The 26,661-nt window shown below is 37.5% G+C and overlaps 1 protein-coding gene across 9 annotated transcripts; it reads right to left on the reverse strand.

The window, feature by feature from the left end:
- Window positions 1-46: 46 nt before the first annotated feature.
- Window positions 47-25,625, reverse strand: LOC132045174 (protein VAC14 homolog). Of its 9 annotated transcripts, none has more exons than XR_009412357.1 (21): window positions 25,165-25,625; window positions 24,969-25,082; window positions 24,824-24,889; window positions 21,161-21,250; window positions 20,969-21,088; window positions 20,509-20,537; window positions 20,257-20,399; window positions 20,069-20,163; window positions 19,296-19,382; window positions 19,015-19,122; window positions 18,784-18,875; window positions 18,549-18,630; window positions 17,822-17,887; window positions 16,799-16,914; window positions 16,549-16,669; window positions 16,193-16,354; window positions 15,864-16,001; window positions 7,481-7,549; window positions 1,559-1,751; window positions 1,323-1,469; window positions 977-1,114 (listed from the first exon to the last, which is right to left on the reverse strand). XR_009412357.1 is itself a non-coding variant. In XM_059435713.1 (20 exons), the coding sequence occupies exons 1-20, from the start codon at window positions 25,258-25,260 to the stop codon at window positions 373-375; spliced, it is 2,184 nt and encodes a 727-aa protein (XP_059291696.1). In that variant the 5' UTR covers window positions 25,261-25,618; the 3' UTR covers window positions 47-372. The 9 variants fall into 9 exon arrangements, 7 of the variants coding, with proteins under 7 accessions (XP_059291696.1, XP_059291697.1, XP_059291698.1 ...); XR_009412358.1 differs by having other exon boundaries at window positions 15,873-16,001; window positions 25,165-25,624; XM_059435713.1 differs by lacking the exons at window positions 1,323-1,469; window positions 1,559-1,751 and adding an exon at window positions 47-465 and having other exon boundaries at window positions 818-1,114; window positions 25,165-25,618.
- Between the last annotated feature and the right edge of the window lie 1,036 nt (window positions 25,626-26,661).

A 26,661-nucleotide genomic window follows, 5' to 3' on the forward strand; every position in this document is an offset into this window, starting at 1 on the left:
TCAATCCCAAGAAAGGGATTAAGCATACAAGATATTCTGTAAAGCATGACAAATAAATTGAATCTTTATTTTTAAACCACTGTAACAGAAGATTTATGAATAAAACGAACTGTTCATATATCCTACAGACCTACATGTTTTGCCCATATGGTATTCAACAAAAATAATAGAACCATATGGACAAAATATGTCCCCTAAATATCCTTTGAAAAGAAAAAAGAAATTGCTAGGGACCATCCAAGCCAAAAATTAATACCCCCATCTTCCCACTTCCGTAATTTTTGACAAAACAAGCTACTAGGATAATTTACAACTTATAAGAATACTATGATCACCCATATAATCAACTCAATTAGGAGGAGAAGAAAATAGTCAGAGTTGCAACTGTCCCAAGCCTCTACGGGATGATCTTGAAGGGGGCCTATTCAAGTCTGATCGCTTTGATTCTCCTGCTATTTGTACCTCCTGAATAGATGAGGTTAAAACAGAGATTTTAGGAAGGAAACAACTCAATTCACACCGCAATATAAACTTGAGAAATATTAAATGCATAAAAGAGTCTACCAAGGAGAGAATGAAAAAAAAATTAATAGCAGCAATCCAAGCACATAACTATTTATCTTGTTTTATGGCCCTTCCCGTCCCATATCAAATTTGTCAGTTATTCATCCTTCTAACTTGAGCAAAATCAGTTATCTCAGAAATTTCAATTCCCCTTGAAAAACTACCAGTAAAGCTTAATATTCGTTAAATATTATCTGTAAAATCAGTAGACAAAAGTATCAGTAAAGAAGTCAAGTCAAAAGCAGAAGAAAACCTTAGTTGATGAAGTAGAAACAAAACGTGATTGAGTCTCTGACTTTGAATGCGCATGATGTTGCTTCTGAATTTGCTGAAACTGCTGCAGCTTTGTGGCAAAGTTTATCCCATTATGCATGTCATGCGAATTGTCACTCAGGTCTCCCTCCTCAAATATTTCTGACCCTCCTCCTTCCCCATAATTAAATTGAGAATAAGGAATCCCAGATGAACTTCTCCTAAAGCACTCTTCCTTGAAGGAGTATGAAGGCACAGTTTTCAAACGAGTGCGGAGAATCTTAAAGGCTGCACTTTGCTGCATCAGTTGATTGAAATATGTTATAAATTAGCAGGAGGGAGCATCCTCTTTTAAGAGTAAATAAGATGATGATCAGGAGAAATGAATATTCAGATGAGCTCTTTGTTAGTGTTGTCTGTATGACTAAACATCAAAATTAAGCAGTGACGGTAATTCTAAGGATAAGAATAAATAACAGCTGACCGAATTACTAATTTTCTAGTACCTCAAACAGAAGTCAAGAATCTACTTGTTCAATTCTGTGAATCAACCCAAGCCCCAAAAAATTCTAAGATCTCTGTTTTGAATTCTTATGAGATGTCACTGAAGACATCTAACAAAGGTGACAGCCTAGTCAGTGATGTCATGATGACTGTCATGTGAATCAAATTAGACTTAAAGAGTTAATGTTCTCTGTTTCTAATTGTGATACTAAGAACCCAAAGAAATGCCAGAACTCACCAGTAATGGTAGTAAGCTGGCTATAGGAGCCTGTAATATAGGGACATAGCTGATGGGCTGATGGCAAGACATAGGTCCTGCTCCATGTGGAGAAATCAGTCACGAATGGAAGCTGCAAGGGAGTCGAGAGACTAGGGCCTTGTTTGTGTTCATTAAGATTTAAGACTAGGACGTCTAAATCTGAAATACACATCTGAATATTAAGATGATGTATTAATATCGGAATACTAAATACTTAATACTGTTTTTCCAACATCTGAATGCATAAACTTCTTTTCTTTTTATTTAAAAATTAATAAATATAAAATTTGATAAAATACTAAATTAATCTAATACATATCGACAAAATATTTTTAGTACATCATATGATGGTTGGTGGTGATGATGGCTAGCGGTGCAGGTTCTAGGTGTCGATTGGGGATGGTGTTGGCAGGTTCTAGGGTCGATTGGGGATGGTGTTGGCTAATGGTGGTGTTTATGGGTAGTAGCTAGTGGTGGCTGGCAGTAATGATTGATGTTGGTAGTTGGTGGTAGCAGCTGAAAGTTGTGGTGGATGATAGTGATAGGTGATGGCGGTGGTCGGCAATATATAGTAGTGACTGATGGTGATGATTGTCGTTAGTGATTGGTGGTTTGTAATACTTTTAAAGGGGGACTACGAGCCCGTTTGGATTGGCTTATAAGTTGGCTTATAAGCTGTTTTCAGCTTTTTTGAGTGTTTGGCTGGTCAGCTTAAAGTCATTTTGTGCTTAAAATAAGCTCAAAAAAATAATTGGACCCATTTAACTTAGTTTATCTAAAGCAGCTTATAAGCCAAAAAAAATAAGTTGGACTACCCCAACTTATTTTTTTCAGCTTATAAGCTGCAAACAGCTTTAAGCTATAAGCCAATCCAAACGGGCTCTACATATTTTGATGTAGTATACACAGGGATATATAGACTAACTGTTACCTTTTTCAAAAAAAAAAAAAAAAAAAAACACCCAAGAGAAGCATTTAAGGCCGCTGGGGAAATATCGGATAAAGATAGATCCACAGGAAGAATAGGCCAATGCTGGACCATGCTCCACAAGGCCCAGAAAGCAATTAAGGTTCTGAAGGAATTACATCTGGGCTGGCCCATAAATCCTAAATTAGAGGCACATCAAAATTTAATCAAAAGACCATTAGTGGTGTCTTCTTGCTCCCAAACCAAGTTTCAAAGCAGCTATAAAAACCAGAGCAAACAAAACTACAACTTGCCACTGATTTTCAAGGTCAGAGAGTCCAGCAGAGTAGACAACGAAGCAAATGACGACCAAGAATCTTATTTGATGGCAATGAAGCAATAGGGGCCATTGTTCCAAAATCCAAGTCCAGCGCCATTGGCAAGTTAGAAATCCCTATGTACTGCACAAGAAGGAAGAAGGTAATAAATGATGGGCAATTGAAGCGGTCAGAGACTGAAGAACCCAAATGATGAGTCGGTGTGTTGGCAGCGAAGATAGCAGCAATTAGGTGATGCTGCTGCCATTTGGCCAGAAAGTCGTACCTCTGGAATGAAATTCCAAAGTGCAAGATGGTAAAGAGGAGGAAGCAGTTCGGGTAGGTAGAGGGAGCAGGGATAACTTTAACAGGTCGGAACTGAGCAATGTTCAGGTTTCCAAAAGGGCGGGCAAAAAGATTCAAGATTCTGAAAACAAAAAAACATTAGGGTGTCTTGCATGGTTCAAAGGAAGAACATTGCAATCTTTGTCAGAAGTTGAAAGTGGAGGAAAGCGAATTGTGATGAGGGTCTGGGTTCAAGGAGTAAGAGAAATGGGGATTTAACGATCCCATAGAAAATGAATCTGGAGGTTTGCACCTAAGTTGCTCGGACTCGGGTGCGGGTGTCCGATACGGGAGTGGATTTAGAGGTCGAATCCTTCATGATCTGAATTTAAAGATTCGAGGATATGCGTCCAAGTATGGATACGGGTGCGGGGAGTGGATTTACAAAAATAAGCCTAGTTTATGGTGGACTATTTGGAAGAAGAGAAATGCACGAATTTTTGAGAGTAAGTTTGAATCTGTAATTAATAATAATTACATATGCATCTCCTCACTCTCTTTTTTTTTTTTTTTGGGTGCAACATGACTATTGCAAATGATGTAGAGACCGGGAGGCTTCTTGAGTTTGCACATTCAACAATGATGTTGACCTCTAAACATCTTTAAAGCACCTCATGGTTGTTGACTTTTTAACACAAATATCTTTTAGTGATTAAAAAAAAATAGACATGGCTAAATTATGATTTAACCCTAGCTTTTGTTTTGATTTCAGAAATCATTGTATCTGTCTCGAATTTGTCTATCGATTCTGGTTAAAGCATCCAAAATCAATAGACTACATCCGGTACGGATCCACACCCACATCATTCCAACACGGTTGAAGCACCGAAAGTGAAGAGTCCAAGCAACTTAGGTTTGCACATAGTATCAGGCATTATGGGAGGTGTGTCATAGCAAACTATGGGGTTCACGAAGAGAATTGTCGGAGTACTTAGATATCCATGTCATATGGTTGAAGCCTATGGAGAAGAATAATGAAATTATACGAGTTCTTCAGACATATTAACTTCAAGGCGGAGAATGGAACCCAGGTGGATTTATGGATACAGATGGGGCGGAGAGGTCCCTTTGACCATTACTTACCAGCAATTTTCTTACAAAACAATTACACAGTAGTCATTCTGCCATACATTTCAGAGAAGGCCATCCATGATTTTCTCTCTCAAGTTGGGTTAGCAAAGCGCCAAAGCACAAGAAATGTATACTTTTCAGTGAGATTAGCTACACGGGAAGCCACACTTAGTTAGACCTCCTTTGTTTGCACTTAATGAAGGTCTGAATTTTAATCATTCAGATCTCATTCACTAAGTACGTTTACTTTTTACGTCAGAATCTAAATCATTTAGATCTCTGTCATTAATTTCGTTTGTTTTTTTAATTCTACAACCACCATTTATAACGAATTCTTAAAATTATTAAAACGTTATCCATTCAAGGATTTCTGTGAAAATTGAATTTCACCACTTCTCCATCCACTTCTACCGCTAATCGCCGCTGCCACCACTATTATCAATTACACCACCCACAACTATCCTCAGCCACGACCACCACTGCCGCCAATCAGCACAATCAATCATTCATCACACTAGCCACCTTTTACAATCATCACCACCAACCACCACCATTAACACACAGTGTTGACAAAGGCGCGCCTAAGCCCTGAAACGAGGCACAAAACATATTAAGCACAACCATGCTTAGTGGGCACTTCAGTATCGCATCAAGGCTCTAAGACATACTTTTACTTGTCAATAAATGTAATCTTGTAGAGGCGACACTAAACAATTGATATTTCACTCAATCGCAATTTTCTTTCAATTTCTTTGTCCATATACATTTTAATTCATGTTTATAGACGTGTACATATCTGTATTTTTTTCTCCATTTGCACCTTCCTTCATTAAAGCACATGCTTTATTTGAGCTTTGCACTTAAAGCCCCAACAGACCTTAAAGCTTTTTTGTGCTTTTCGCTTTGATGACACTGTTACCACAACAAACAATCACTACCACCAACCACCACTATATATCGTCAACTGCCACCATCAACCAGCATTGTTAACCACTATTGTCAGCCACACCCTCACCGTTAGTTACTATACCCACAGCCACCACCATCAGCTGATACTACCACCATTATCCACTACTGTCAGTCACACCATTCCCGTTAGCTACCACATACCTACAACCATCACCATCAGCCAACACCACTATCTCAGTTGGCACCCACAACTACCACCGTTAGCCATTGTCGTCGCCACCACTAGGGTTCGTTCAAAACTGAACCGTAACCGATAACCTAACCGAAAAATTGGCTTATTGGTATTAGGTTATCGGATTAACGGTTGGTGAAGATTAAAATTTTACAGTAACGGTTTATCCATGCGGAGGCAAATTACTCAATTTCCTTATTGTAAACCGTTAAACCAGTTAAAAATTATCATATTTACATTTTCACCCCTGGTATATAAAGTATCTATTGTAAACCTTAAAGTTAAAGGCTAAAGCCCCATTCAGATTTAATATTGAAATGGCAACACAAGACTACAGATAAAGTATTTAAATTTGTGTTTAGGTAGCTGAGTTTGCTGCCTCTATTATGTAATTTTGCAAATTAAATACGTGAAACTCGTTTATATGTATTTTAATTCATGGCATTTGTATATTTTTCTTTTCTGAAGGTAGGTGAATTCATAGGTGGAAGTTGAATGATCATTATTTATTGTTAATACTGGTGAATGTATTATTATAATGTTAGCTTCTAAAGTTATCAAGAAAACTTTAAGATGGAGAACCAGAACGTTTTCAACCTGAGAAGCAAAGTCAACTTTAAAATTTTCAGTTTCTCTTAGATTTAGCCGATACACCGCCCGATAATTGCTAACCCCATACCGAACCAGCCGATATCTTAATGGATGACTACATTTAAAAGCTGATAACCGATAACCGAACCGTTAAGTGTAATTATCAGCGCGATCTGCCCGATAAGCAGCCCTAGCCACCACCAACCACCATATAATTTTTAAAAACATCTTATCGATATAGTATTAAATTAACTAGTACTTTATATGAATTATACACTGTTAGACCTGCTGTCACTAGGGTCTATAACCACAGGAAAAAGGGTGAAAATAAGGCTCAATTTACCTAGTAGTTTAGGCAGTGATTATGTGTTATATTGTACTAAGAAGAGGGAAAGATGGTCAGTTTTTTCTATAGGATTTTCTCTGGCAGATTTGGAGGTTAAGGTTCCTCAAAATATCTTGGTTGTTAGATGTAGTGATGTTCTTTCTCTATTTGTAAAACTTATTCTATTTGTTGGAAGTAAATAATAGTTGAAGTGTTGCTCTTATTTCTGTGTTGTGTTTGGAATTCTAAAGATATTAAGGTTACGAAAGTTTCTGGGTTCCTAACATATACTCACTTCAATTCCATTTATGTGTCTTATTTCTCTTTTAGTCTATTTAAAATAGAATGTCAACTTTTATATTTCATAACTTTTTAATTCCACCATCTCACATGCCATATTTAAGACCACGCGATTTAAAGGCATTTTAGTACATTACGCATATCTTTAGTTCAACACCACGAGATTCAAAAGTCTTCCTTACTTTTCTTAAACTCAGTGCCCAGTCAAACTAAGACACATAAAATGAAGCAAAGAGAGTATTTAATAATTTTTAATAAAGACAAGTTTTATATACACTCAATGTTCAGAAAACAAACAGTCCTAAATATTTAGTATTCAAATCTTAATACAACATCTTAATATTCAGATGTGTATTAACATTAGACGTCCTAATCTTAATAAAAACAAATGGGGCCTTACATCGATAAAACTACGGGGAAAAAAATTCATGTCAGCTCACTATTCTTTTTAAAAGGGCAGGGAAGGATTGTGAACCATTTATTACTTTACTGTCGGGTGGAACACACGCTATAAAGTACAGCCTGGATCTTTTTAGGACCTTGATTGATAGGTTCAGAATGATGCTGCAAAGTTGCCCATTTAGGAGGAAAAGGAGTAAGGCGGGAAGGAAATGAACCCCCACATTTTCGTGACTCATCTGGACTGAAAGAAATCACGAGCTTTTGAAAGGCATAAACTACCTTGGTACAGAGAAACTTTAATGTTATTGTACACCTTAGGAGCACCTATGAGATACTAGCAGAGATGATTGGATCGATCTCCTTGTGGAGAACCAATTTTTTTGCTAGAAGTTCTCTACCTCTTGTACACGTCTTTTAAAGCATTAAAATCATACTAACAATGAGAATATATTTAGTGCAAAGACCTTCAACTCGAAGTCTGGAGAATTAATTCACAACATACCTGGGGAAGCAGCATCAGCAGACCATATAAGGCTTTTAACAACCATATGTATCTTCCAGGTTCAAGAAGCTGCAAGAAAACAGTAAATAACTAAATCAGGATATGTTTTGATGCAATCAATAAGTTGAGCACAATCAGTACATCCAACCACACAAAACTAAGTATGAGTTAATTCAACTGATACCATGGAATAAAGAAGGCATAACTCAAAATAGGTCCACATCCACTTCATTTGTACACACATAGGACCGTCCATTTGGAATCTGGAGCAAAATCAGGACCACTGCTGATTCCGCCCTCCTCAGCTTTTGCTGAGCCCCATTATCATTGCCAGTGGGTGCAAATCCTTATACCTTATTCTTTTGCATAGCCGGGAGATGTCCTTGTGCTTAGTCTAGACATGTACATGGGTCTTTACGACATTATTATGGTTATGTAATAACTTTATGTTTGGAAACCTTTGATGCTACACTTTATGGTTCCGCATTCACGATTAGGCCAATGTGCCATATGATTTCAGTCTTAAAATTGATGAACTTCACTTATCATGATTACATGTTTATGTTTATGGGTATAAATGTTAGGGTTCGCTCGATGACAGGTTTAAGGCATCAGGTGATGCACTTGTCTACCATTGGGGTGTGACACCCCCTATCAGCCTTTTTGTAGCAAGATATGTTGGTATAAGATTGTTTAGTGAAGAAGATAAGTCGATAGTAACATAATTTTATTTATTCCAAGTTGTTTCCTGTCCTAGTTTACTTGCGTAATATAGACCACAGACGCTTTTTGGTCCCTGTGGCATGCTCTACCAAACACACCAGAACCAAAGAAATGTGCTTGTAGAGCTTGGAAAAGATCTTGATGCAACCATATGAATTTTATTAACAAAGCATCTAGGAATCAAAAATAAACACAATGCAACTGAATTCTAAAAAGCAACGAAAAGAAAGGTTATCTTGTTGCTTCATTCAGCAGTTTTCATCATTGACATCTCATTTCTTTTAGCTGAAATAGCTGGTCACTTAAAGAGAAGGAAACACTCCCTTCTTCAACAGTAATATTTCTAAGTTCACAAAAAAAAAAAAAAAAACATGCTTCTGCCAAAAGCATAACGAACAAACATACAAGAGTGGGAGATGGGCGAATTCCAAAGTTTGCTGAAGTTGCAATACAAGCAGACCATATCAACCTCTACTCAGGATTCTTGGAGGTAAGAGAGGAGACACATCTTCTACACCTATCGGTTTGGATTCCCAGGGCGCCCCAAAAAGAGGTTTTTTTTTTTTTTTTTTTTTTTTTTTTTTTTTGCTTGGTTGGCAGTGAGGGGAGCAATTCTGACAGCTGAGAATTTGAGGAAGAGAAATATTACTTATGTTGGTGTTCTATGTGTGATACGAATCGATTTGGGAATGAAGCCAAATCAATTCAAATGCGGAAAAATAAAGGATACGAAGAAAAAGGGATGAGAAAAGAGGATAAAAGTAAGACCCAATTAGGGTGAATTTATGGGCAACCTTGGATATATTAAATCCAACACCTCCCAATCTAATTCAATCCTCAAAGAACCTATACTATTTGAAATCAAGGCAAGGGAAATTCAATTGAAATCCACAAATGAACAACCCTTCATGAAATCAATGGAATTATTAAAGGTTCAAAGACCAACAATGGAATCCACCATTAAAGCTACTAAACTAGCTAAACCCTAGCTAAACAAACTATGATAATCCTATCATCACACAAATATTCATCATCCAAAATCTACTAATGAAATGAAAGACAAGCTATATATACAAGCTAAGTAAAGAAGACTAATAGGTAATTACAATGCTACCCTTAATGAAGTAAGGGCCTTGTTTGGCTAGTCTTCTTAGTGTAGTCTTCAATTCAAGAATTGGCCTTCAATGGCCAAACACGCCCCTCCTTGCATAGATGGCCCTCTAATCAACCTTGCATGCATGGCCTTCTTGCAAGCATAATCTTCTTTGCACAAACAGCCAACTCTCGACCTTGTCCAAGTTTGCACATGTAGCCAATTTGCAGAAATGTCCCTATTTGCACGCTTGGCCACTTTGCGCATTTGGTCCTCTTTCTAGTAGCTTCTTCTTCAAGCCTCGCCCAAGCCACCTCCCACACATCATAGGCCTCATTGTGGGGCTTGTATGGGCCTCCAAAGGCCTTCAACGCCATCCTTATCATCCATGCCGCTTGTAGAGCTTGAAGTTTCATATCTTGGCCTTGGATGTAAGTCTTGAAATGAGGTGTGTCAAGTAGGATCGTATCATCCTCCCCTTCTTCAAAAGGATTCGTCCTCGAATCCGAACCTAGCAAAACCCAAGGGAAGATAACAACAAGCAAGATCCTCAAAGCATGAGGGTTAGTGTTAGCACAAACAAATCGTCCAACATGCCAAGGATGCACAAACTTGTGGTATAACCACATATCCATCATTAATGTGAAGAAGGACTCCACATATGGGGCACTAAGAAGTTGACCCTTCAAAGGATTACGAAACGAGGGTAAGATAAGGAAATCGAAGGGCCTAAGACAATAAGCATGCAATGCTATATTGATTCTAGAAAACACACCACACATTGGACCTCATTCCGCAAATAAAAACTCTCCAAATGTCGTCCCACAACCAATGCACAACAATTAGCACCGGGTCGAAGGGAAGAATTATCCACAAAGCATGGCTAAGGAAACAACTATTCACCCCGCAATTACCGCTTCAATCAAGGATGCACCCTTAATACAAATATGGGTATCATCATAAGCAAATAGGTAATAAAGAAAGGTGTCACACAAAACAACTTCTTCAACTAAAGTGACCTCAAGCGTAGACTCATTATGGGGTTCAAGCACAAGTTCAAGCAAGTCACTACTAGTTGGAACACTTGGAAGAAGTGACAATTTGCAAACAAGTTTCACCTTCTTTTTCAAAGCATCCTTCCCCAACTATCATGTCATATCCTTTTAGGGAAAGTTTCCATCACAAGGAAAGGGTTATCTAACCTATGCCAAAGTAAAGCATCTTCCCATCCTTTAGGTTAGGAGATCTAGCATAGTCCTTCCAAGAAGTGTGCTCTTGTTCATGTAATTCACTCCCCTTCTTTAGAGAGCACTCATCACTTTCGGAAGCCTTTTCCAAATTCGACATTGGTCCATCAAGTGGGTCACAAACCCTCAAGAAGAACTTTTCGTCATCGGGGATGGTGTCAAGAGCTTTAACCACCCCATGCTTGTCATCAAGACCAAGCCCATCATCACCCCATAGTGGGTTACTAAATACCTTGTAGTTTCCAAAGGACACTACATTTGCAACATCACCAAACTTCCCGCTAGGTACATGACTATTCACATGATCAATTACATCAATATCATCACTAAATTGAGAGTCATTAAGCATATCAAAAGGTTCCTCAAATAGTGGATTTTCATAGCAAACAAATTGATCAATACAAGCAACCACACTAGTTGGACACAAATTGATCTTGCTAGAAGAATCAATTCGGTCATCGCTAGGATCAACTAGTGGGTGTCCTAACAACTCACATGACAATGTACTAACATGCAAACCAAGAGGATCAACACTAGGTGGACACAACTTGAACTCAAAAGAAGAGTCAAGATAGTCATCATTAGGATCAACTAGTGTTGTACCATCCATTTCAACTACATTGTCAATTGTCATTATAGCACTAAGCTCATCACATAAGACTCATTAAGCTCACATAAGGCTAAGCTATCACTCACACTCAAGTCAACATGCTCATTCACAAGAATTGGAGTGTCAAGATTAGCTATTTTACCTTGAAGTGCACACAAAGTATCTTCTTTACCATGGTTCTCAACTTGGGAGCCCATTTGCTCCTTCGGGAAGCTCTCAACTACCTCTTGAACTTTCAAAGTTTGAGGCTCAACATTCGGTTTGCTTCCAAGAATACCTACACCATTTTTCAAACAACTAGAGAAGAAAGAAAAGTTACAAGGGTTAGAATGGGGTTGTGACAACTCCCTCATATCACTCCTCACAACCTCTCTTTTTTCCACTCTAGAGTCGTCACTTTTCACTCCCTTACTCCTCTCAATCTTTTCTCTCTCAATTTCATTGGAGTTGGGACAAGTGTCAAGTATTTCTTTAGAAGGGTTGGGAAAATCCTCCACCTCGTTCTCTTCCCCGTTCTTTATCTCCCTCCCATTGTTTGAGTAAGCGTGCCCCAACATTATGCGGTGCATTTCTTCTAATTTCTCCTTGTGCTTTAGCGAAGGATTGGACCCTCCACCTATGGCAAGTACGGTTGGGAAGAGAGGCATTCCATCATTGTCCACTACAAACTCATGCCACCTTTGCCCAAATGAAACCCTATGCTTTTGGAACCAAGGATTACCCAAACACATGTGACAATGGTCTTAGGGGAGTATATCACACCAAACCTCTTCTTCGGGTAGTCGCCACGGTAAAGAACACCTTCGCGCTCCTATCAACCAAGAACCCTCGTGAATCATAGTGGTCTTGTTTCATCATACATTCTATACCCAATTGTGCAACCGCTTGAGGTGCAAGGTAGTTGCCATAACTCCAATCATCCAACACAAGAACATACCCCGCACCACCAAGCAAAGTGATTTTTGTCTCAAGTATTCGCCTCTCCGGGTCATTTCTCACTTGAGATCTTGCATGCCCTCTACTTCCTTCACCTATCAACATTCGCCTCCTAGCATCCACACCATAGCATGGCTCATTTGTTCTAGGATAAGAAGCATGGTTCATTGTATTTCTTGAAGTAGGAAATGTATACTCTCTTCTCCTTCTTGGACTACTCCTACTTGGACCAATCCACACACTTATACCATTTTGCTTTGAATAGGAAGCTTTACAAGGCGATGTATGTGAATATCTATTAGAAGACCCCTCATAAGAATTATATGCAATCCCATTATCTTCACAAGCATACTCACCATGAAGCGCATAGCCAATAGGCTCATCTTCACCACATTCTTCCCATTCTTGCAAGTTCTCACCAAGTGGGTCATATCGAAAGTGTGAGGAAGGAGCATACCTCAACTCACCTCCATGTCCATGGTGTGTAGGATGAGACTCTTCATGCTCGTATCCACCATAGGACTCTTCATCATACTCATCTACTCCTTCTTCATAAGCTTTATGAGGTGTTGCCTCACAATTGCCCTCGGAGTAGTATTCTTCACCCTCGTACGAGTTATGATCATATCGACCATGTTCCTCATACGACTCATGAGCACCATCACCATCATATTCATTGTAAGAATAGTGATGCTCATATCCCATGTCATCTCCCTCATAGTCTCCGTCACCCTCATAGTCATACCCTCCATTGCTAGAGGCATAACCTTCAAAATCATCTCCACAAGACTCGGAAGCTATGGATGACATCCTTCTCCTTATGTCTCCTCTTCGTGTACCTACAAAACGAGCAAACAAGATTAGTAGCAAAAGCTCCTCACGTCACTCGTATTTGCACTCAAACTTACCTCTCAACCTAAGCTTCTTCCAAGGTTGGTCAAGAACCCCTTTAATCCAAATCAATTCACAAGATTGCTAACCTTTGTGGAGGAATAGATTCTTGTTAATCGAAAGACGGACGACTCGATAAAGCAAAAGGACTTGAGCCAAGAAGATTCAACGATATCAAAACGAAAAAAGCTTAAAAGAATTGGCACGAATGAAAAACGGACTCAAGAACTAGCATGCACAAGTAGGAAAAGTACTAAATGCACACTCGTTGAAGGGAACAACAAAACGAAATGCAAAAAATCGGGAACGAAATAAAATTTCGGGCCCGGGTAGGTGATAACTTGAAAACACGGCCGTGAAGCCCCAATTGACCTAAGGTATCAATTTGAAACAACTAAAATTTTTAAGTTTCTTTTTTTTTGGCTCCCTACCAAAGGATTAGGGACGCAATCCAACAATCACTTCTAAGAAAATTTTGAAATTGGAATGAATTAGAAATGATAGAAATCAAAGTTGAATCAAGAAATGAGCACCTTAGAATTGTTGCGGAAGATAGTGTTATATCACCTTTCACGACCAAGTTACACGGGTCGTATAATATTATACGGTCCGTATAATATGTCCGTATTCGGAGGACGAAATGAACAGAATGTCTCCAAGTCAGCTTCTATTTCACGACCGGGTTCACGGATCGTATAAAATTGTACGGTCCGTATAATACGTCCGTACTTGAAGACCAAATTGTAACAGGGACTGTCCAACCCAGCTTCTATTCCACGACCAAGTTTCACGGGTCGTATAAAATTGTACGATCCGTATAATACGGTCGTACTCGACGGATCAATTGTAACAGAAACTCTCCAAAGCAGCTCTTGTACCACGACCAAGTTTCACGGTCCGTATATAATTGTACGGTCCGTATAACTTGATGACAGCAGCTTCAGTGAAATTCGACTGTACCTCGTTTGGCTCGGGAATTGTGCTAGATTTTCTGAATTTGCTGACTTCTTGGGACCCACTCAACCTTGTATTTACCCTTTTTGGCTAGAAAAACAACTTTTCAACTTTTGACTTGGATTCCTTGGATCTAACTTTCCTTTTTATCTTCTTCTTCACCAAGAACAAAGATGAACAATGAAGAACACTCAAAAACCTAATATGGTCCAAATCAACTCGTTTTTGCCCCAATTTTTGGATCTAAGCTCCTTATCACTTAGACAACAAAGCCCAATACGAATCAAAGCTCAATTTCATCAAAATCAACTAAACCCACTTTGAGTTCTTCAAGCTTTGATGAACCTCTAATGGTGAAAACTTCAATTCTTACCCAAATAACTTCAAATTTCGTTTCTAGATGTTTTTCACCACAACAAACTCAAAACTAACTTCAAAAACAACAAAATCAAAGCACAAAATGATTTTCGAATTTTTTTGGGATTTTCGGATTTTTTTTTTTTTTTTGATTTTCAGATTTTGAACCTAGGATTAGAAATTGTGGGAACAATCTCTTACCCTATGCTCTGATACCAAATGATACGAATCGATTTGGGAATGAAGCCAAATCAATTCAAATGCGGAAAAATAAAGGATACGAAGAAAAAGGGATGAGAAAAGAGGATAAAAGTAAGACCCAATTAGGGTGAATTTATGGGCAACCTTGGATATATTAAATCCAACACCTCCCAATCTAATTCAATCCTAAAAGAACCTATACTATTTGAAATCAAGGCAAGGAAATTCAATTGAAATCCACAAATGAACAACCCTTCATGAAATCAATGGAATTATTAAAGGTTCAAAGACCAACAATGGAATCCACCATTAAAGCTACTAAACTAGCTAAACCCTAGCTAAACAAACTATGATAATCCTATCATCACACAAATATTCATCATCCAAAATCTACTAATGAAATGAAAGACAAGCTATATATACAAGCTAAGTAAAGAAGACAAATAGGTAATTACAATGCTACCCTTAATGAAGTAAGGGCCTTGTTTGGCTAGTCTTCTTAGTGTAGTCTTCAATTCAAGAATTGGCCTTCAATGGCCAAACACGCCCTCCTTGCATAGATGGCCCTCTAATCAACCTTGCGTACGGCCTTCTTGCAAGCATAATCTTCTTTGCACAAACAGCCAACTCTCGACCTTGTCCAAGTTTGCACATGTAGCCAATTTGCAGAAATGTCCCTATTTGCACGTTTGGCCACTTTGCACATTTGGTCCTCTTTCTAGTAGCTTCTTCTTCAAGCCTCGCCCAAGCCACCTCCCACACATCATAGGCCTCATTGTGGGGCTTGTATGGGCCTCCAAAGGCCTTCAACGCCATCCTTATCATCCATGCCGCTTGTAGAGCTTGAAGTTTCATATCTTGGCCTTGGATGTAAGTCTTGAAATGAGGTGTGTCAAGTAGGATCGTATCAATGTGTAAATGCTCGGGTGAAGAAATTGATCATCTTTGGTTCATGGTAAGGTGGCAACAGGAGGGTGGTCTTGAACTGTTTCGATACTGTCAGACGCGTTGCATAGCTGGGCTGGTAGAAGTAGGATAAGAAGACAAAAGGCATGGGAGATTGAACCACTAGCTCTTACGTGGGACATATGGAGGGAGAGCATTTGAGGGAATTGAAAACGATTTTGTGCATTCGCGGAATAACCTATTGTCCTTAATTGCTTTTTGGTGCACCCTTTAGATACCTATTTGTATAGATGACTCTGTATCTTCCGCAGATAATCATGTTTTTTTAAGTAATTCTCTACTTTTTGGTATACCTCTTGTATATGGAAGCTTTACCCAATATTAATAACAGTATCTGCCTTATCAAAAAAAAAAAAAACGGCAACTCTATTTCAAGGATTAACAAAACGTGATAAAAGGACCAACCCGAAATACCTGCAGCCTAAGGTAAGCAAAGGTCGGAGTCTCCAGAAGGTGGATCAACTTATCCAGTTGGACTAAGAACTTCACATTGATGTCTTCCTCAACCAACAGATGGATAACAGAACTTGCATGTTGATATGCCTGTAGGCAATTCCAAAGACAAACAAGGACCAAGTTTTGTTCAGTTCAAAAAAGAGAAAGGGATGTGAAGACTTGAGAGAGACAAGTGAAAGATCTAGCTTACCTGAGCTAATAGGACCAAGATTTGTTCAGTTCTAAAAAGAGAGAGAGATGTGAAGACTTGAGAGAGAAAAGTGAAATTCCTTGATTACCTGAGCTAATAGGCAGAGGCTAATTATTGCCATTGGAGAATGGCACCATGATGCATACAAGGAAAGGAATAAGCTCTTCCCATCAGCATGGACCAGTGATTGTTTAAGAAGATCTCGAAGGTCAGACAACTCAGAAGCAGTAAGCAAAATCAAGTTTAAGGCCTGAAATAGAAATAAGCAGATGCTCAGCCGACCCGATGAGAGCTGCATAATTCTAAGTTTCTCTAATATGTTTTTTTGGATAAGTTTCTCCAATAAATTATACTTAACAAAGCATAATAACTGTCACTAATTATTATGCCCCGTTTTGTAGAATCAAGATAGTCTCTTGCTAAATAATGTGTCAAAAGTATGACCTGAACCATAATAGATGCAAAATCCAAATCTGATTCCCCTTCAAGTATGGTAGACAGTTCACGATAAATTCTTTCAGCATCTAGAAGGACACACAGCCGACGAATTACCAAAGCTCCACGTCTGAGAGGAGATTAGAAGGTAAGATATCAACAGAAAAGGATCTCAACACACTTAAGAAACAATGAAAAGATACAAATATCGCACCCCAAAAACGAACAACAAAAAAACAAAAAAAAACAAAAAAATTACTTTTCCAGGAGTGAGTGATCAAGCTGAAAGTTGTGAACCAGGAACACAACAAGCTGGCGGAAGTGCTGAGGGTCTTTAGCTATACATGCATGCACCTCGAGCACCAAAAGTACTACCTGAAAGAGAATTAACACTCTCAACATATTAGCGGGAAACTCCCTATACACTTGCAACCTCAAAATTAGTGGATGTGAAGATTCATTCAAGCATGTTATCGTTATCATTTAAGCACTTAAAATTTCCCAGCAGTATCAATCATAACCAAAAAACCCACCCTCACCTCCCCACTCCCTTCCAAATTAAAAACCCTTCCCACTTAAGGAGGTTGACCATAGATCAGAACCAGTAACACAATGGTCTCTTATCTTTTACTTTCTTTAAAAGTAGGGGTTAATCTGGATCAAGATGAAATATGAGAGATGGGCATTTAACGGAGTATGTAGTTCACTAAACTTAAAACTAGGAAGATTAACCAGATCAAGAATGAATTCGACTTGCTAGGAATATATTCATAGCAATAAACTAAGAAATAACAGCCAAACTTCACAAAGTAGAAAAGCTGAAGTGTAGGAAGACAATCAGCAGGCTTTTTGGTTTATCGCACAAAACAGAAAATACTTACAAGCCTTGCAGCAATACCAAATGATGCTGGTGTTTTACAATTTCATAAAATATGAGGGGTAGAGACAATCTAGAAAAAACTAATTGGCTGTCATGTATAACACTGATATCACGAAGGGTCAAGAAAAAATATCAAAAGAGAAAAAGGAAAGGAACCACTTATAATACCAAGTTTTGAAAATAAATTAGATTAGGGTACCAAACCAATATACAGCTAAAAGTCAAGCTTCAAAAGCCAACCTAGGGACAAGAAAATCAGCAAAGAAACACAAGGTTGTCAAGGCCAGGTCCATCACAGAAGTACTGTGAAATTAAACTTGAGTTGATCATAAATGTGAATCTAGTGACATCATCTAGGCAAACTACATCATCTCTTAAGCAGAGCAAAGCAGTAGGAAGTACCTCGTCCGAAGGGTCAGATAGCGCCTTTAGAAGAGTATCAAGGACATCATTAAGAAAAACTAAGACCTGTTTCAAAAATAAGAAGAATGAACACCTACACTGATAACGTTCAGGAACCACAGAAATGTAAGCGAATGCGAATGAAAGGAATTATTGATCGACTGACAAAACAAGGTCTTTGCAAATCAGAGAATGTTCACACACAACATACATTATATTACTTCTGAAAATCGAAACAAACATGGAAAATATTTTTGCTTAACATGATCAGAAAAGCAACAATTTTATCTAACAGTTAAATTGTAAAAGAAGACTAAACAATCTAGTGTTCCACTCTCTTTTGCACTCCATCCTCCTAGAAGAAAGAAAGAGAGAACAAGCAAGACAAAGTATTGAGGCTTTTCTCCTACTGAGCATAAAAAGAATGGCCCATACTAAACAAATTGAATATATTCCAGCAATGGAAGAAGTTAAAGTTATGAAAGAAAAGAAAGAAATGTAAGTTTCAGATATCAGTAAAGCAGCTTTCTAGTAGAAAGTCTTTGAAATTCCTATGACTACTCACATTAGATATCTCACCGAACAATGAACTAGTATCCACTTTGATAACATAGTGTAAATAGTAGAAATTAAGCAAAATTTCAACTTACATAACCATGACAGAGCTAACTCATCATGCAATAAGAAAAAAAGAAATGGTCCATAAAATTGAAATTTGCGGTTTTACCTCGGAGCGATGTCTATTTAACAGGGTTGACACCCAATGCAATGCTTCAATACGTGTTGCCTCCCATTCACTGGACAGCTGCCTGATAAACAGATACGACAAAGTTTATAAGAAATAACATACATTACGAAAGCCACTTTCATACAACTACTTTGATTTCTGACAGATAATGCAACATCAAGTGAAAACTATTTCAAAATATCGAAAATTATATAATTCCCTTTTAACTTCATACCTCCTAGCAATGGAGAGGATTGCTCCTACATCAAAACCCTCGGCTGGATCAGCCTCAATTCCTCGAAGTTCTTCATTCGTTTCACGAGCAACCTGATTGGAACAAGTAGATAATAAGATAAAAGTGCAAAAAGAAGAAACAGAAGGAATAACAAGCACAAACATCAAAAAGAAAAGGTGGCCTGAGTAGGGAATAAAGTAAACTACTACAAAAATAAGGCAGTATGCTTACAACTCTTATTTTCTCTTCCTTATCAGATATACAGGGCAAAATGGCTCCCAGAATGTCAGCGTAATAAGGCACAAGCTGATCTCCACCAAGTTTCACAAACTCATTTATCTGCAGAGCAAAGCAGTATTAAAACTGATATGACAAATGGATGTAAGTAGCTAACTATTAACTATTTTACGCCAAAGAAAGCCCAGCTAGGGGAAGAACCAAACTCATCCGAATAGAAAATGAACCTAACAATGACAAGGTGCATGATGAATCATGCATGTCGAGGTCCTTACCCAAGTTATAGCAGTCAACCGAGTAAATTCATCCTGCGAGCCTGCCCTTTGTACTAGTATTTCTGCCATGCGACCATAATCTACAGACTGCAAAGCAGTACTACTTCAAAGTTAAAGCTTAATCCAGAAAAAAGAGATACAACAATTTGCTTTTCATCAAAATATCTATGATACTCAAAAAAAAAAAATTATTTGTATTTTTCATTTGTAAGGGCAGCCCGGTGCACTAAGCTCCCGCTATGCGCGGGGTCCGGGGAAGGGCCGGACCACAAGGGTCTATTGTACGCAGCCTTACCTTGCATTTCTGCAAGAGGCTGTTTCCACGGCTCGAACCCGTGACCTCCTGGTCACATGGCAGCAACTTTACCAGTTACGCCAAGGCTCCCCTTCATATTTTTCATTTGTAATTTAAAAAAAAAAATACGAAGAGGAGGCTTGGTTTTTTTTTTTTTTTTGTATTTTTAATTTGTAATTTAAAAAAAAAAAAAAAAAAAAAAAAGTTGAAATCTTACTTGCAAAGGATGGAGATACAAAACCATAGGAAAAGATACCTCTACCGTGTATAAATCAAAAGCGAAATACAAATACTAAAAAAATACTGATAACCACAAGCTACACTTGAGAGTAGACATTCTTTGCATCATCATCACTCTTAAGTCTGAACTAGGCCATTATTATAATAAAGAACTGCAAGTTGTGTGATTCTTTTTTTTTTTTTTTCATCTGACCAGTCATTCAAAAGTTCAACAATCCACGTGGGGCAGTAATCTTACTGGAGAATTCTTAATCTCTTGTAAAAACTCAGAGAGTGCAGAATCAGCCTGTTGTCTTATTTCATGGCTATTATCACTCAGCATATTAAATAATCCTGCAGTAGATCAATCAAAGTAAGACCACATTGATTTGCAAAAATGAAGCATTGAATCGCACAGGGCTCTTTACACGATATACAGGCACTAACCATCAAGAAAATCAGGAAGAAAACCGAGCATATCTATATCTGGAACACTGTCTAAAACTGTGATCCACCCAACGAGAAATTGGCGAACATAAGGATTGAGGACATTCATCCTTTCTCTCAACAATGGAATAAATTCTTCAATGCTGCATAGGAAATTAAATAATCCATTCAATGCTGTTGATATAAAAACTCACCAATCAGACAAAAGTAAATTCATTCTAGTTTGAAGATATTGGTAGTATAACGGCTCACCTGAATTGATCACTCTCTGTGACAATGTCCTGCATCCCACAAAAGTTGCAAAACGATTAATAATTTACTTTTAGCCAAGATATCAAACTTGTGCACATCTTTCGACAGAAACAGATTATCACTTTTGGAGAGAAAAGACCGGCACTCCCATGTCACCGAATGCCCAGTCCGTCGCATGGACAATGCATGGGAATGACAATAACTAAGAATAAGTAAAATGAGAGAAAAGAAAGAAGCCAAGTTATCTACCCATAATTAACTATACTATTCTTAAGAACCAGAAACATTTCAGGCCTCATCTTTGATCAACAAACACCCTCAATCCCATGTTGATGTTAGATGTCAATTTCTCTATCCTTAGATGTATTTCATTTCTAGTCTTTCAACTAACCCTTCACTCTGTAGTCATGCAATATCAAGCAGTACAACAACCAATGACAGGAAGAACTACTAGTTTTACCTTCACAAGCCTATCTAAGAGATGAGCAGCACTTTGCACATTAGCATCTGAGTCTGCTGAAAGCTTACATAACGCATCAAAGATCTGGTTGAAGAACACAATGAAATCTCCTCTTACAACCTACAAAGGTAGCGCAGTTGAAGTCAGAAAAAAAAAAAAATTGATGAGTACAAGTTCCTTTATCTATCTCACCTTTGCTATATTATACAGAGCTTCACAGGCATAATAACGAACTCTGCTATCCTGATCCGAGAAGGAATTTAAGACTGGTGGCACAATTTGCTGGCACATCACATCGAGACAGGGTGTAAATTGCATATCGAGAAGGAAATGGTTGAATACTAGGCATAATCCAAAAAAGCTTAACAGCGTCAGTAACACAATTACCAACCTTTCCAGAACAATCAAATCACGACAACAAATATAATAATCATGTTAAAAAGGGAAGATTCAGAGACTAAAGTAACTTCAAATTATAAAACCCAAAGGGCATACAATATAAACTTTTCTAAACCTTCTTTTCTTATGGTGCGGGAAGTAGTTTACGAACAAATAAAGCCCAAAATCAAAGCTTTTTCTCGATTCTTGGCAGAGAAATAGCTTAGTCTACAGCAGAAGACGCAAAAGAATAGCTCTCTGACTACAGACTGGACATATTAGAAGATAAAAAGATTAAATGCTCAGAAATAAATGAACTAAAAAGAAAAGGCAATGTTATACAATAGCATTAAAGGTACTGCAAGCCCATATCCTTACAAAATCCTTTACTTTGAGGAGCAAGACAACACAAACGCAAATCGTAATGGGATATGCTCAACTGTCCCAATTGAGAGATTAATTACCACACACCACCTCACTTCTAAATCATTGCCCCAAGTGCTTACTTTGTGCCCCTTCAATGACTTATAATTAAGGAAATGAATTTTACTCTGGTACCAAGCGTGTTGAAGCCGCAGCATAACTTGAATACTGGCCACAAATAATATTTGTCTTGCACAGCCCTTTCTCAACATTTCCCACTAAAGCTTAAAAACAATTCTTAGCAAAGCAAACTCGACATTTTTTTTGATAACCGTGGTGTCGGGGCCAGCTTGCCCACACTACGACTAGTTCCACAGAGTACCTGCTACTTCCCACCAGCACAAGTAACTCTGTCCACCAAGGCTCGGACAGATGGGAAGTAATCACCTAGTGGTTTTGCCTCAGCTAGGTTTGAACCTGAGACCCTATAGTTCTCAACTCACTTCATGTTTTCTTCCACTAAAAAGGCCAACAATCTTCAAAAGTCAACTTTCAACTTTGCATGCAGTCCAACTGAACATTCTTTTTTTGTATGTTTTAGTCAGCAGAAAGGTAGACTCAATAGTCAAGTTACAAAGTCATATCATCGTACTAATGCATTAGTAATGGCCTTTCTATCCATCTTTGATTACTGAATAGTATTGAAAGTTGAGACTCTCATAAAGGTACCGTATGTTCATATGTACATTTTTTAGTAAGACAAAATAATAAACGAAGAAAAGTTCAACAAAGAAGGATGAAAATGTATAAGGTCAATGGAAAAGTATAAAAAGGACAAAAATCAAGAAGCTCCTTTAGATGTGCTCTAACTAGTATGTGAGATTACAACGTACAAAATGGAGACAAATGATTGGTGAAAGTTGGAAGTCTGGTATATCATCAAGCTGTGAGGAAAATTTACCTTAGTCGAGCTTTTTCTACAAATATTTTAAGGGAATACATTAGCTCTGGAAATTTCGAAGGAAGTGAAAGGACGTTATGAGTTCCATACTTTAATTAGTTCAGGTCTTCCGGGTAGAATGTTCTCTAAACTTGTTAGCATGAGTTACTTTTTTTTAATTGGCAAAGTAAGCTCAAAAATAATCAACTTTTTAATGACTCATATGGTTAAGATCAATCAAGATAAGCTATCTTGGCAAGCATAATCAAGACTAGATAAAATCAAAACACAATCTTAAAATGTCCCAGCTAAGTTAATTTCTTCTCTGAATTCACATAAACATGTGCAGTTTATAAAACTTGATAATAGTAATACCATTAGATAAACAAGGAAAAGGAGCAGGCTTGCATCAGTTGTTTGTTCTACTAATCCACAAAACACCACACCTAATCCAAATTATTGAGGGTTTGAGCATTTATTGCTAATGAGAGGGAGCCTTGGAACAATGGTAGAGTTGTCTCTGGGTGTGATAGCTCACAAGTTTGAGCAATGGAATCTTGTATCAGGATAGATTGCCTGCATCACACACACCCGGGGTGCAGCCTTTTCCCCGACCCTGCGTGAATGCAGGATGCTTCGTCCACCGGGTTGCCCTATTTTTAAGCATTTATTGCTAATGGTATTGTATTCTCAAAACTCCCTTCTTTAGGACTTTTTACCTTTCTCATATCACCCCCTTATAGAGGGGGTATGACGTATCATTAATCCAGTACATTCATGGGATAAAATTCAAAATTGCAAATTTAGAAAGATAACAGAAAGATCTACATAATGTCAATGCGAATAACCCAAAATTAGAGATATAATATTAATGTTGAATATCCCAAATTTGAAGACAAGGCATGGGTCGTGAGTCAAATATCTCTCCTTACACGTCATTATGTCATAACCCCAAAAATGTCTCCGGAAAAAAGACCTCCGAGCAATATCTTTGTAGTACTGTTTGTAAGCCAAGTAAGCACCAAAAAACGTTGTAATACTAAATATATAAGAAGAAAACTCCATGCATAAAAGTTAAATATCTAAAAGGGGAAGGAAGAAAGTTCCTTAAGCAATATCTCCATAAAAGTCTGCACAACGCCTGAGCTATATCTATTTGCTAAGCACTAGAATTCTTTACACTCCACGAAGCAAATATTTCATGTTTTGTAATCACACCAACAATATCAACCAACCAACACATTCATTTTGCTTCTTACATACCACCAGAAACTTAGAGCTAACATATAATCATCAAAAGCTAGCACAAACTGAGCACCCAAGGGTGTGGCCTAGTGGTCAATGAAGTGAGTTGAGAACCATGATATCTCAGATTCAAATTCCAGCAGAGACAAATTCACTAGGTGATTTTTTTCCCATCTGTCCTAACCTCGGTGAGCAGAGTTACCTAGGACCTGTTCCTGGTGAGAGGTGGCAGGTATTCGTGGAACTAGTCGAAGTACACGCAAGCTTGTCCGGACACCAAGGTTATCAAAAAAAAAAAAAAAAGTTAAAACAATGTTTCCTGTAGAATCAGGAATTGATGCAATTTTTTTTCACCGTCTTCAGTTGTAGATTTTACCATTCTGGAGATAATTTGGAGCAAAAAATAGTGATATTTTAGTTGAAACAGCTACTTTTAACTAGGTTAAATGATGCACCAAAGTCTTTAACCAGGTCAATCTTTAATCAAGAATTCCTTATTTCCGTCATGTCATTTTTATTGTAACTTCTTTTTGTGTCCCTTTCTACATTTTGACCTCTTTCTCCTTTTCGACACACAATCTTTATTATGCTTGGGTTCAAAATGGCAGATAGATATTTCATATAAATGCCAAATCCACATGCATATTCTTCTTCATACTGATCAGTCTTCTACATTAGTTAAGAAGCTACAAAGTATTCACATCCAATGAATATAGGAATCACAAAACACAAAGTGGTCAATGAAGCTGGAATGTGAGACCCTAATTCAAATCCCGACCAAGGAAATACATACTACGTGAGTTATTTCCATCTTGTTGGACAGAATTACATGGTAGCAAGCCGACGCAGACACCATAGTTGTCAAATAAATGAATAATTTTTAAGAGTAGATAGAGGAAGGAGTAACCTCATAGGTTCCTATTACTAACCTCAAGATGTTGAGCTGCTTCTGAAGTCAAACCAACAGTTACAGCAGCCAATCCTATCAACCCTCCCTAAAACCAATATTTAAAAGTCAAAATAGACTCTTCCCCCAAAACTAGAATTAAAAAAACAAAGAAAGAAGAAGCTGACTTTGCGGTGATTAGCCTGAGGGGAATATGTATACTCGTGGGTCAACAAATTGATGACTGCAGTGATCTTGTCATGATCACCCGCTACTGTCAATTGCTTCACTATGCCTTCCAACTACACAAACAAACAAATACAAACAATGTCACCTTGTCGATCCAATCAATAATCTTCTCTTGTAAAAACAAAAAAGGGGTACCTCAAGTGCGGCATTTTTGCGCTTCTCGTACAACTTATCAGAGAGATTACGCAGAACAGAAGCAGGAATCACAGATAAAGCTTCTGTAGTAGCCATATCTACCTAAAACCCTAATACATAAACAACTAAAAGGAATTTCCCCAATTCATCTCCTCTTCCTTCAGTCCAACCCCCAACATATCTTTTTTATTTATAGAGTTAAACCCATGTGTATATATGAAAGAGAGAGATCTACAAAGGAAAGAAAATCAGAGAAAATTTGAAGAGATTTAACTTCCGCTTTTGGTTTAATTTGGGGGGTAGGGGTAAAAGAGTAGTCTTCCTGCTTCTAACGGTTGGATGGTATCGCGCACCAACCAATGTGTCGCTCGTTAATGTTTTCAACTCTTATGCAAAATCCTCTTCTTTCCTTTCTTTTCTTTTCTTTTCTTTTCTTTTCCTCCTTTTTTTTCTCAATGTTTGATCGTGGTATAGAGGATAATTTTCTGGGTATCTCGAGATTATTTTCTTATGTATTTGTTAATGTGTACCAAAATTATTGAATAAGTTATTTCACATACAAGGTGAAATAAAATAATTTCATGAGATATGTAATTCATGGGTCTATCCTATCCCACTAACGAAAGGACTCCTAATTACTTAGATTGTGTAATTATTAGGGTAGTAAATATATAGACCGGTAATTACTCAATATATTAAATACATAATAATTATCATATTTATCATAGTGTAATTATAGTGTAATGTCAAAGGTCATGTTTGATTATACAAATATAATTACACAATCAAATAGTTCATTTCAAATTAATATTATTTTTAATTTGTAATTCATATAAAAATGTAAATATATTTTAATGTGTGATAGTATGGAGCATAGTTTCAGCTAAAGATCAAAGTTTAATAATATCATTTGCTCCTACAGGATAAAGATAGCACACCGCCAACTTATTTTAAAGATTTTATAAGATCATTTTAAATAATGAAGAAAAGGAATAAGAAAGCCAAAAAGGAAGAAAAAAGTATTAGAATTTGCAAATCAAAGAAATGGATTGGAATAAAAAGAGTTGAAAGAAAAATACAATTAAAAATAATATTAAAAAGGAAGAGAAAAGTCACCATGCAAGTATCTCCAATTCTTAGCACCACCCCCACACCCCTCTTTGAAAATTAGAGAGTGTAATTGGCCTCTGTTAATTACACTCAATTTCATGTTGACCAAGTAATTACTTAACCAAACAAACATGTCAAACTATGTACAGTCAATTACATTCAAATTCAATTACAAGGTGGCTTTCCAAACAAACCCTTATTTTGGAAGGTTTTGTTTTCTGTGTCCAAGTCATTAGTAATTTCCAAATCATATACCCTCTCCGTCACAATTTAAGTATCTGACTTTCCTTTTTGGTCTGTTCCAAAAAGAATGTCTCTTTTTATATTTAGTAAGTTGGGAATCCAAACACCATACATGTCAAGTTCAAACCACAAAATTCAAAGGAC

The sequence above is a fragment of the Lycium ferocissimum genome, unplaced genomic scaffold (assembly GCF_029784015.1).
Source record: "Lycium ferocissimum isolate CSIRO_LF1 unplaced genomic scaffold, AGI_CSIRO_Lferr_CH_V1 ctg6063, whole genome shotgun sequence".
NCBI classification, from domain to species: Eukaryota; Viridiplantae; Streptophyta; class Magnoliopsida; order Solanales; family Solanaceae; genus Lycium; species Lycium ferocissimum.